Source organism: Schistocerca cancellata, chromosome 11 (assembly GCF_023864275.1).
Source record: "Schistocerca cancellata isolate TAMUIC-IGC-003103 chromosome 11, iqSchCanc2.1, whole genome shotgun sequence".
Lineage (NCBI taxonomy): Eukaryota > Metazoa > Arthropoda > Insecta > Orthoptera > Acrididae > Schistocerca > Schistocerca cancellata.
Window position 1 is genome coordinate 39,953,708 of NC_064636.1, and position 13,140 is coordinate 39,966,847.

General features: G+C 46.3%; 1 protein-coding gene across 1 annotated transcript in view; it reads right to left on the reverse strand.

Annotated features, from left to right (window-relative positions):
• LOC126108160 (activated Cdc42 kinase-like) overlaps window positions 1-13,140 on the reverse strand; it is a 323,364-nt gene that overhangs the window by 62,885 nt on the left and 247,339 nt on the right. The window contains exons 18-20 of the mRNA XM_049913403.1: window positions 12,355-12,618; window positions 8,520-8,884; window positions 2,926-3,154 (exon numbers count right to left, since the gene is read on the reverse strand). Of these exons, the coding sequence (XP_049769360.1) occupies window positions 2,926-3,154; window positions 8,520-8,884; window positions 12,355-12,618 (858 nt within the window). The remainder of the gene's footprint in view (window positions 1-2,925; window positions 3,155-8,519; window positions 8,885-12,354; window positions 12,619-13,140) is intronic.

Consider the following 13,140-nt stretch of genomic DNA (forward strand, 5'->3'; position numbering starts at 1 on the left):
CTTTTGGCCACAGCCTTTGTAAGAAAAAGGAATAAGTGTGTGTGCGTGCGTGCGTGCGTGCGCACGCACGCACGCACGCACACACACACACACACACACAAAATATTCATTCACATATCCAAGCATACTTCATGCACACATGACCACCATCTCTGGCAGCAGAATGTGTGTGCATTTCTTTTTCTGATAAAGGCTGTGGCCGAAAGTCAATGTTAAGTGTCTTGTAGTTGAGCCTGTCTGCAACTTAACATGTAGCAGTCTATCTTTTTTTACATTGTTTATATTAATGCATAATTGTGCTTCAGCACATGTAAAAAAAAAAAAAAAAAAAAAAAAAAAAAACATGTTACTCATATGTATGTCTTAATGCAGAAATCTTTTGCCCAAACCACAGCAAACCACTGCTCCTGTACACTGTATGAGGTGTAATAAAAAATAACAGGAATTTCTGAATTTCACTGGCTTTATAAATCCAATTAAAAATAATTATCTTGTTGGTACACATGTTCATCATGTATGTTTGCATTTTCAGCTGTTTTGAATATTTAGTTCATTATCGATAGTCAAAAAGGTTACACGTTTTTGAGTGCCTGGCGAGATTTTACTTTCGGAAAAGATGGATCAAAGAATTTGCATTAAATTTTGTTTGAAAAATAGAATAAAGTGCAGCCAAATTTGATGTGTTGGCTGCGGAAAATCTCCTATGAGGTAGACATGAGTTTACAAGTGGAATAAGCATTTCAAAATGGGGCAAGAAGATGTTGAAGACAATGACCACCCTGGATGCCCTAGCACATCAATTACTGAAGACAGTTTGGAAGAAGTAAAGAAAAGAGTTCTGGCAAACCACTCCTTTGTACCACGCCATGCAATTTTTCCAAAAATTTTGGGCATCAAACGTGTAACAGCAAAGTTTGCTCCGAAACTGTTGAATTTCGACAAAAAACGACGTCGTGCAGACGTCACTCAGGAATAGCTGAACAGAGTCGGTAAAGACATGAAACTTCTAACGAAGGTTATAACAAGTGACAAAACATGGGTATACGGATATGATGACAAAACCAAAGCCCAACTGTCCCAATGGAAACTGCCTGAAGGGTCGAGACTGAAAGAAATTCAACAAGTTCGATCACATGTGAAGATTCTTCTCACTGTTTACTTCGATTACAGTGGGACAGTGCATCACGAGTTTCTGGCTTACGGTCGAATAGTCGATGAAGAATACTACCTGCAAGTTAGGCACCATTTGTGTGAAGTGTTCCAAAGAAAATGATCACAATTGTGGTAAAACCACTCGTGGAGATTGGATCACGATAACATTCCTGCTCATGCCTCAGTGCTTATTGATGATTTGTGGGCAAAAAACAAGGAACCACAACCGTTATGTCACCTCAGCCACCATATTCGGCAAACATTGCCTCCCGAGACTTCTTTCTGTTCTTGAGCCTGAAGAGAACCATGAAAGGGTGTCCACTGATGACATAGAAACAGGAGCTGAACACCTTAATAAAAATTGGATTCCAGAAGTGCTTCCAATATCCAAAACAGTACTGACACTAGTTTATTGTATCTGAGGGGGATTGCTTTGAAGGGGAGAAAGTTGACATTGAAAAACAAAAATGTCTGTTATATTTCATTGCACCTCATGTAAGTGATAAGTGAGTGGTGGCAAGCAATCAATTTTACCCCCTCAGGTATTATCAGGCTATATTCCAAAATATAGCTTTATATTCAATATGCACATACAACTATTTTTAGAAAATCTGTTCTTGTTATTGCTAGTCTGCACTTTATACACTCTTTTATTTCTGATGATGTCAGTTATTTTACTGCTCCAATGGCAAAACTCAAAATCACCTGACTTGACTTTACCTCAGTACACCGTGAGAATGCGAGTACAAAAATCACAATACATTACTGACTTCACAGCTACTGCTATGAACAAACAATCCTGTTGGAAGAACAACCGCAACTGAGCATTGTACTAGAGGTTGAAAATACTGCTCCAGTTGTAAATTTCTTTTACTATCACGACCGGTTTCGGGCTCTCATAAGCCCATCCTTAGGTGTCGCAACTGTGCTGTGGCCGTCGTGATAATGAAAGAAATTTACAACTGAAGTGATATTTTCAACCTCTAGCACTGCTATCAAATAAAGTGACAGGTTGTTGTACTCCACAATGACATTCTCAAATTGTTAATTAGTAGTGCAGTAAAAAAACATTAAACAGCAGTTCTAGCAGATAGTAATATATCCATTTATATGTTATTTAGGTTGTCTCAGGACGAACAGTTAATATTCAAGGATACGACAGCAACAATCAGTCCGGGCGTGGGGGGGGGGGGGGGGGGGGGGGGGGGGGGGGTGAGTATTCTACTGCAAGCTCTTTGTTTTCCATATTTTGGGAGGAGATTGTATCGATCAAAACAAGAAGAAATTGTATAGTAAACATGGGCATACCTTAAGAACTATTGGCACTTTTTCAGTAGAAGAGACATGCTACACAGTAACGAAGATGGATAAGTGTTTGTAGACATTCAGGTACACGCTTTACCTCTCGTGTTTGCTGGAAATTTTTTTCTTGTTTTGTTCCACACTACCACCTCTCAACATAGGGAAAGCAAAGAGTTTATAGTAGAAGAGATTTGTTTCACAGTATCGAAGATGAAGAAGTACTTCTAGCTCTTAAGGTATAAGTGGTAGAGGTCACATTTACTAGACATTTCTGCTTCAAACGATTGTTCCTGCCATATCTCCCAATATTAACCACTCCTCCTGTGACACCCTGTGTAACAGCTGTGAGGCACAAAAAGCATAAAATATTTATCCCACCTATCAGTATTCTGCAACAGACACCGTCACACCAGTGGACTACTGTGGCAGTTCCAGTTACTCGGTGCATCCGAGTCGAATCGCACCACTCACCTCGGGGCCGAGGACTTTCCGCATGATACGGACTTCGTCGGAGTCGGCGCCGCGCCTCGGGCCCGCCGTCCGCGGCGACGCGAACTCCAGCAGGTCCTCGCACGAGACGGCATGGCCGTCCGGCCGTGGGCCCGCTCCCGCGCCCACCCCCGGCTCCTCCTCCATTGCGTCCAACGCCTCCAGCTCGTCCGCAATGTGCCTCTCGAAGCTGTCGTCCCCGTCACAGGGGCTGTGGCAAATGGAAAATTACAACTGAACCCACCAAACTGAATTATCCCGAAATCTCTAAACTGAATATGTCGCGCAGTGACAAGCAAACTAGACAAAAATGGTCACCCTGAGGAAACATCCCACAAAAGCTTCTCAAAATTCATGCAATACGAGTCCACAGGTTTCTACAAGTACGCCATATACAGCTGAAGCCACACACCGATCATCGTAACCAAACTGCAGGGTCTTCATTGCTACATTTCAGACTTCGTGCCAAACAGTCCCAAAGATTTGTTATGCAGTTAAGAGGGAGTGATTTAGCAAACCTGTCAAAGTATGTTTGCCAAACTGGGCCTGGGTAGTGTGTGTGTGTGTGTGTGTGTGTGTGTGTGTGTGTAGAGGGGGGGGTGCGAGAGAGAGAGAGAGAGAGAGAGAGAGAGAGGGGGGGGGGGGGTGAAGAGAGAGAGAGGGGGGAAGAGAGAGGGGGGGAAGAGAGAGAGAGGTGGGGAAGAGAGAGAGAGTGGGGGGAGAGAGAGAGGGGGAAGAGAGAGTGGGGGGAAGAGAGTGGGGGGAAGAGAGAGGGGGGAAAGAGAGAGGGGGGAAAGAGAGAGGGGGGAAGAGAGAGGGGGGAGAGAGGGGGGAGGAGAGAGGGGGGGAGGAGAGAGGGGGGAGGAGAGAGGGGGGAGGAGAGAGGGGGGAGGAGAGAGGGGGGAGGAGAGAGGGGGGAGGAGAGAGGGGGGAGGAGAGAGGGGGGAGGAGAGAGGGGGGAGGAGAGAGGGGGGAGGAGAGAGGGGGGAGGAGAGAGGGGGGAGGAGAGAGGGGGGAGGAGAGAGGGGGGAGGAGAGAGGGGGGAGGAGAGAGGGGGGAAGAGAGAGGGGGGAAGAGAGAGGGGGAAGAGAGAGGGGGAAGAGAGGGGGGGGAAGAGAGGGGGGGAAAGAGAGAGGGGGAAAGAGAGAGGGGGAAAGAGAGAGGGGGAAAGAGAGAGGGGGAAAGAGAGAGGGGGGAGAGAGAGGGGGGAGAGAGCGGGAGGAGAGAGAGGGAGGGGAGGAGAGAGAGGGGGAGAAAGGGGGGTGAGAGAGGGGTCGGAGAGGGGGGGTGAGAGAGGGGTCGGAGAGGGGGGGTGAGAGAGGGGTCGGAGAGGGGGGGTGAGAGAGGGGTCGGAGAGGGGGGCTGAGAGAGGGGTCGGAGAGGGGGGGAGAGAGGGGTCGGAGAGGGGGGGAGGGGGGAGAGAGGGGAGAGAGGGGTCAGAGAGGGGGGAGAGAGGGGTCAGAGAGAGGGGTCAGAGAGGGGGGAGAGAGGGGGGAGAGAGGGGGGAGAGAGGGGGAGAGAGGGGGGGAGAGAGGGGTGAGGGTGAGGGGGGGAGAGAGGGGTGAGGGTGAGGGGGGGGGGAGAGAGGGGTGAGGGTGAGGGGGGGAGAGAGGGGTGAGGGTGAGGGGGGGAGAGAGGGGTGAGGAAGAGGGGTGAGGGAGAGGGGGGAGAGGGGGGAAGATATATATATATATATATATATATATATATATATATATATATATAAAAACAAAGATGATGTGACTTACCAAATGAAAGTGCTGGCAGGTCGACAGACACACAAACGAACACAAACATACACACAAAATTCAAGCTTTCGCAAAACTGTTGCCTCATCAGGAAAGAGGGAAGGAGAGGGAAAGACGAAAGGATGTGGGTTTTAAGGGAGAGGGTAAGGAGTCATTCCAGTCCCGGGAGCGGAAAGACTTACCTTAGGGGGAAAAAAGGACGGGTACACACTCGCGCACACACACACATATCCATCCACACATATACAGACACAAGCAGACATATTTAAAGAGAGAGAGACAGAGAGAGAGAGAGTCTGGTGGTGGGTGGCAGGGTCAGAGTCACAGACATGACCAACAAGACGGGTCTTTAACTTTTTCTTGCATGGTGAATTTGGATTATTTCATTCCACACTCTGCCATTTACACTCCGGCTTGTAATGATGGATTCGTGTTTTGTCACCAGTAATGATCCTGTCTAAGAAGTTGTCCCCTTCATTACCATAGTGATCCAAATGTTTTTTGTAGATGTCCAAGCACATTTGTTTATGCAACTGTGTGAGTTGTTTTGGGACCCATCTTGCACAAACTTTAAGAAATCCAAGTCTGTTGTGGATGATTTCGTAGGCAGCACCATGACTAATTTGCAGATGATGTGCCACTTTGTCAATCATCTGTCTAAGAGAATCATTTCATGAGCACAAGTATCCTGGCTGCATGCAGGTAAGTGCAGAAATTTCCATGTACTCTGTCCGCTTTATGTCTGATCAACCTACACTGTTTCACATCTCTCTCATAGACTTCAAAAATATTTCTTGAACAACACAGGGGTGTTCTCACCCCATAAGAGGAAATTCTTTTCAACAACTCTTGAAATTGATGTGCTACTGTTTTTTTTTATTTAAACTTTTATAACTCATTTCGTGTTTGAACTATCCTTTGTACCTGCCTCTGGTCATGAACATACGTAATTTGCAAAGTTGTAAACTGCACACATACACCGATGAGCCAAAACATTATCATCACCTGTTTAATAGCGTGTTGGTCCACTTTTCAAACACAGTACAGCAGCAGTTCTGCTTGGCACGGATTCGACAAGTCCTTAATATGTTTCCATAAGTACGACGCACCAGATGTCTGATCACAGGCCACTAAATTCCCGCAAATTAGAGGATGGTGGTTTACGGGCAGGCAGCTGGTGCCCGACGTGTGTTCCTCTCAAATCACGGCAGGACAATTTTGGCCTCGTGTTGTGGAGAGTTACACTGCTGGGAGATATCACTGCTATCGGAGAAGACTTCAGCTATGAAGGTAACAGGTGTTCCAGAATTGTGTTCACATAGTACACTGTTGTCATGGTGTACTCGAGTACTCCCATAGGTCTCATAGAAGCCCAACTCGTGCCCCACAGCATAATGCTACTCTGACCAGACTGCACCTGTGGCACGACGCACGTTCGAAGGAGCCATTTGTCTCAATAACGGCGTGTAAGGACCCAACCGTCGACCTGGTGTAGCGAGAAAAATGATTCATTTGACACGCAACACATTTCTATTGATTCAAAGTGAAATCTCAGTGATGCTGTGCCCACGGCAACCGTAACACACAATGTCATTGGGTCAACACAGGTACACGCAGGGGGCCGTGTGAAGTGGAGCTCCGTGTTTTGAACACTGTGCTCCAAAACAGTTGTGCCTGCACCAGGATTGTACTGTGACATCAGACATGCCATGGGTTGCTGCCTATCCTGGGTTACACAGTGGGGGAGGGGGCGTGAGGATAGGGGGAGGATGCTCCGACTTCTACATTTTGCGACAAGGTGTGGACATCCAGTACTGTACAGCTACCCGTTATTTCACAATCCTTCAACCACTTTCAAATGGTTCAAATGGCTCTGAGCACTATGTGACTTAAGGGGCTCCGGAACGCCCTATACTTGCAATGTTAAAATAACGCTTATAAATTACATCTTTCCTCACAAAGTATTTGAGGTAGGAAGTTGAACTTTTTACAGATTATTTATTGGAATATGGGCTACAACTTAACACAGGGATTTTACAAAATTTTAGTTCAGTTATTAAAGATGATTTTTTTTCAATTGTAATGAAAATTCACAACATTTTTTTGCAATTTTTTATTTATATATTCAAAAATATACAGTTTTTTGGAAAAAGGCTGTGTTAAATTATGCAGAAGGTACTGTGTAACATTTACTGAAAGTTTGAAACAAATATGTTTGGAAGATCCTTAGAAAACATGTAATTAGTATGAGAAAATAAAAGTTTTGGGAATCGAGTGACAAAGATTGGATTAACTTTTTAGTGCATTCCAGGTCCATAGGATGGATTATCTTCATCCTCTGCAAACTTCTCCTCCAGCTTCCTCTTGTTCCTCCTCCTGTTTACTCTTGCTTGTATTTCTAGACTCTTTACAGCCCTGTCTGCAGCCCGAAGGCGTTCCTTGTCTAAAGCAAGCATCGCTCGTACCGTGTTAGAACCTATCTTCATTCCCATATTTCTAAATACCTTGCACCTTACAATGTTGCCATCATTGAAAGTCGCAACAGCATCATACACACCAAAGTGAAGTGTTTCTATTCCAACAAATCAGTCTTGGGGATTCTCGACCATATAACACTATTTACACTTTCATTGGGGTTTTGAGTTTTTCCGTGAATACACTTTTTCAACAGTTCAGGTGCTGCTAAGTCCCTGAAAATAGGTTTTATCACCTCCATTATTGCATGAGGCAGACTATGCTTATGTGTGTACACTTCACCAGTTAGCAATCCTTTGTTATATTTACACCAACTGTCTTCTTCTTTGGGACACAAGCTATGTTGGGGATTTTCATCGGTTGAAGAAGTATGAAAAAAAAAAAAAAAAAAGAGCCCAAACAGCCTTCTTCATTTCGTCGACACTTTGTGTATTTTGCCTAATAGCCATTCCATAATAGTTCTGTATTTTGTCAATTACACTGTCAGTTAACCTTCCCTTCCCATCCAACCCTTTACCATCACTGAGTTTTTGTTTTTTGTACGAAGCTTTCAGTCGCCGAAGCCTTGTTCCCATTCGCTTCTGTACGTGTCCAATACACTCAAATTATAATTAATAATAATAATAATAATAAATTATAATTAATAATAACACCATTTGACAGCAGTTTAACAGCGCCACAATGGGTCACGCCCATGTAGAACACATTTCAAAAAAAAATTAAAAATAGTTGTAGTCTTCGGAATTGAATAAATTATATATCTATTAAAAGGTAATAGTCTGCAGATTCAGAAAACGCAAAAAAGTAAAAATTGAACTTTTCATGATTTTGAGCCTTTCCGGAGCCCCTTAACATCTCAGGTCATCAGTCCCCTAGAACTTAGAACTACTTAAACCTATCTAACCTAAAGACATCACACACATCCTCACCCGAGGCAGGATTCGAACCTGCGACCGTAGCAGTCGCGCGGTTCCGGACCGAAGCGCCTAGAACCGCTCGGCCACCGCGGCCGGCTCGACCACTTTCCACAGGTGCTTATGACACTAACACGCCAACAGACAATAGCTTCGCCACTTACCAGCCGCAGCACCCTAACAGTGTGCCTTTTGCTAAAACCACTCATATCAGTGAATTTCCGCATTTGTGCCCTGTATCTTCGCTATAACGACTACCCGTATGTCTCTCTTCCACTTACATTCTTCGCTTACCGCGTCACGTACCTGCGACACTGTCAGGTGGCATTCAACCTCACAGTGGCCAGTGGTTATAACGGTTCGACTCGGTATAAATGACAAGCGGTGCACTCGACATACACTGTGCTACACCAGTACGGAGTGCTAAAGCAACACTCACCTGCCCGTCCTATCAGCGTCGGCCGTCGTCTCTGTCGCCACCTGCCCGTTCCGAGGTGGCTCCGACGTGTCACCGCCCTCCTCCTCCTCCGCTTCGTCGAGCCGCGGGGGCGGCGAGTGGCCCCGCCGTTGTAGCTGCGGCGACAGTCGGTCGCGATCGTCCGCCCCCTCGTCGGAGTCGACACTGCCGAGGCGTGCCAGCGTCCGCGACACGCCCCCACCGGGGATGATGAGCGGGTGCTTCCGCTGGTGGCGCGGCTTGGAAGGTGCGGGAGGCCGCGAACGGTCGCGCGGCGGGAGTGGGATCGGGTTGGCTCCGTCGCTGGACGTCGGGCTTGGCGACGGTCCCTCGTCCTCCGAGCCAGTCTGCAACTGGTGAGGTGGCAGTAGGGTACGAGGCTGGAAATGGACAAACTAGACAGCTGGAATTTTCTGATACTCTAAAACGTTACAGACTCCACTTGCCGCACTTGCGATTTGAGCCCATCTACCGACTGAACTCTTCGGGTGCAACTGACGACCTGCCCTAACAGCATTACTTCTCCCACTAACTCTCTACTTGTTTCCAAATGTTGCAGGAGATATCATCTCAGTGAGTTGAACCGATGCAAAACTCTCCGGCTTTGACCTGCATCAGTTTATTGAAATAGTACGATGCTTTGACGAGTGTCACGACTGTTACGTTGTTTTGGCTCAGTGGTCGGAATGTTGTTTCGGTTGTCCTTATAAAGCCGATAAAGAGTGGCAGGACTAACGGTGGCCTCGAAAAACAGAAGTGGTGGCTAGCGAGTGAGCTGCACCTGTCTCTCGTAACCGAGTCATCCTAGCCGAGATAAATCCAGACAGGATGTGGGAGTAGACGACGACTCACCGTACCGGAACAAGTGCGCTCCCCCAGCTCTCACCCACACTATAGCAAGGGGAGGTGGTGGTCTGCTGTGCTGCATCATTTATATAAACACGGCTGAGACACAGTTTTAACACTACACATATCAACACAGACACTTTCAATAGCACTCACTATGTACGTATATGTATATGTACTTTGAGGTGACAAAAGACACGGGACAGCAATATGCACATATACAGATGGCAGCAGTATCGCATACACGAGGTATAAAAAGGGCAGTGCATTGCCGGAGCTATCCTTTGTAGCCAGGTGACTGACGTGGAAAGCTTTCCCACACCACTGTGGCCTTACGATGGGAATTAACAGACTGTGAATGCATAATGGTAGTCGGAGCTAGAGGTACTATAGTACAGCCAGATTAATCTTTAGAGCTGTCAGCAATTTTAAACACAATTTTTAATCCATTAAACTGGATATTCTAACAATGTTCTTGTTCATTAGAAGAGTGAAACTGGTCAATAAAAGCACGCTTGTGGCTGTTTGCAAAAACTTGTTTTAACAGTCACCCCTGCTGCAGGCAATGCCTGCTCTTTTAGAAAAACTATTGTTATTAATTTTTTAATATCTGAGAAATAGTTTCAGAACTAAAATTTGACCTGGGCACGATCTATGTGGCGTGTGACCTGCTCGATTTATGCCAGTTTTGCATTCAATTTGTTGCATAATGGCACAAGAAGCCGGCACTGCACGGAGCTGTGAGCAAACGGTCACCACCACACTGTAGTTGATAATGGAAGCGAGACTAAAGAAAAATCGAGACACATTCGTAGGATTTGTTGACATGGAAAGAGCGTAAGTATTCTTATTAAACCTTTTCACCATCACTAGACAAATACTTGCAAGTTAGCTTGCCCAAAAAAGGCTGTTATAATAGAGTGAGGTTTGCTAATGAAATGAAAATAAAAACTGTATTTCTTGTTTATTGTTATAAAAAAGATTGTATACTTTGTTTGTGTCAATTTGTGATACAGTTTTCAGAGCAATGGCATACAGCCACATACTGAGACCTGTGAACTTCCTTTTCGGATAAAAATGCACTCTGAACATAGCTCAACAAGATCTTCATCTCAAAATCTTGCAATTTCTACAGTTGCAGTATTGAGAAGTTACGCCAGCATTGGCAGACTGCTGTAAACAGTGACGAGACTACATTATTGATGACTTAAGTCTCTGTTATACAGGGTGTTACAAAAAGGTATGGCCAAACTTTCAGAAAACATTCCTCACACACAAATAAAGAAAAGATGTTATGTGGGCACGTGTCCGGAAATGCTTAATTTCCATGTTAGAGCTCATTTCAGTTTCATCAGTATGTACTGTACTTCCTCGATTCACCGCCACTTGGCGCAATTGAAGGAAGGTAATGTTGACTTCGGTGCTCGTGTTGACATGCGACTCATTGCTCTACAGTACTAGCATCAAGCACATCAGTACGTAGCATCAACAGGTTAGTGTTCATCACGGACGAGGTTTTGCAGTCAGTGCAATGTTTACAAATGCGGAGTTGGCAGATGCCCATTTGATGTGCGGATCAGCACGGGGCAATAGCCGTGGCGCGGTACGTTTGTATCGAGACAGATTTCCAGAACGAAGGTGTCCCGACAGGAAGACGTTTGAAGCAATTGATCGGTGTCTTAGGGAGCACGGAACATTCCAGCCTATGACTCGCGACTGGGGAAGACCTAGAATGATGAGGACACCTGCAATGGACGAGGCAATTCTTCGTGCAGTTGACGATAACGCTAATGTCAGGGTCAGAGAAGTTGTTGCTGTACAAGGTAACTATGACCACGTCACTGTATGGAGAGTGCTACGGGAGAACCAGTTGTTTCCGTGCCGTGTACAGCGTGTGCAGGCACTATCAGCAGCTGATTGGCCTCCACGGATACACTTATGCAAATGGTTCATCTGACAATGTGTCAATCCTCATTTCAGTGCAAATGTTCTCTTTACGGATGAGGCTTCATTCCAATGTGATCAAATTGTAAATTTTCACAATCAACATGTGTGGGCTGACGAGAATCCGCACGCAATTGTTCAATCATGTCATCGACACAGATTTTCTGTGAACGTTTGGGCAGGCATTGTCGGTGATGTCTCGATTGGGCCCCACGTTCTTCCACCTACGCTCAATGGAGCATGTTATCACGATTTCATACGGGATACTCTATCTGTGCTGCTAGAACATGTGCCTTTACAAGTATGACACAACATGTGGTTCGTGCACGATGGAGCTCCTGCACATTTCAGTCGAAGTGTTCGTACGCTTCTCGACAACAGAATCGGTGACCGACGGATTGGTAGAGGCGGACCAATTGCGTGGCCTCCACGTTCTCCTGACCTCAACCCTCTCGACTTTCATTTATGGGGGCATTTGAAAGCTCTCGTCTACGCAACCCCGGTACCAAATGTAGAGACTCTTTGTGCTCGTATTGTGGACGGCTGTGATACAATACGCCATTCTCCAGGGCTGCATCAGCGCATCAGGGATTCCGTGCGACGGAGGGTGGATGCGCGTATCCTCGCTAACGGAGGACATTTTGAACATTTCCTGTAACAAAGTGTTTGAAGTCACGCTGGTACGTTCTGTTGCTGTGTGTTTCCATTCCACAATTAATGTGATTTGAAGAGAAGTAATAAAATGAGCTCTTAACACGGAAAGTAAGCGTTTCCGGACACATGCCCACATAATATATTTTCTCTCTTTGTGTGTGAGGAATGTTTCCTGAAAGTTTGGCCGTACCTTTTTGTAACACCCTGTACGTATCTGTTGTGTTTATTAAACTTGCAGAAAAATGCTATGCATGTGTGCGCCAACCTAATATTAATTTAATGTGGTGACAGGGTACACAAGCATTTAGTTAAGCTATAACCGTACTGCGGAATGATACCTACCACCGAGAAGGTGGCAGAAGCCGGCACTCACCTCCCTGCTACGAGGTCTGCCCTGCGCGGGGGGCGGAGGCGGCGCCCCGAGGGCCCTGGGCGCCGGCAGCGGCTGCGGCTGCTGCGCCCCCCGCGGGCGCCGCACGGCCACCGGCAGCGGCCCCGACCGCAGCAGCCGCAGCGGGTTGGAACCGGCATCGCCGGAGACCGCGCTCGCCACGCCCGGCACCGGCACAGTTACTGCCGCAGCGGGAGCCTCCACCAGCGTCGTGTAGGCGGCACGCGCCTCCTCCGTCAGAGACGACTGCGTACCCCATACGACGTGGCGAGTGGACGCCGTAGTCAGAAGTTGCACCCACAGCGACAATTTCCGCACCAGTGTGCGGGTAATGCGTCGGAGTGTACCGGTGTTCGGACACCGCACGTCCGACAGTGGTGACGGTACCGCACAGTTTTTGAGTGCGCACATCAAATACGTAATACAGTTCGAATCAAAATTATCACGACACGTGGCCACACAAAATCATATTCCGGAATTTACCAACAAAAAATACAGCCGCCATTCCACCAAAAATTACAATTTTTTTTAAATAATTAATTTGTATAAAATATTAAAGATAATTTTAAGAAACACAGAAAAATTCCAATTGGTATTACAACACAGACAACACATTTTTTCATTGTTCCATTTGTGAAATGTTGACGACACACATTACAATTCGAAAATGTTCGGTCGGTACGTATCACAGTCGAATGAGCGACAATTTTTCAGAGATCCGTTTTAAGTGCAGATGAGGCGACAGGAAGTGGTGAATCGTACACCCAG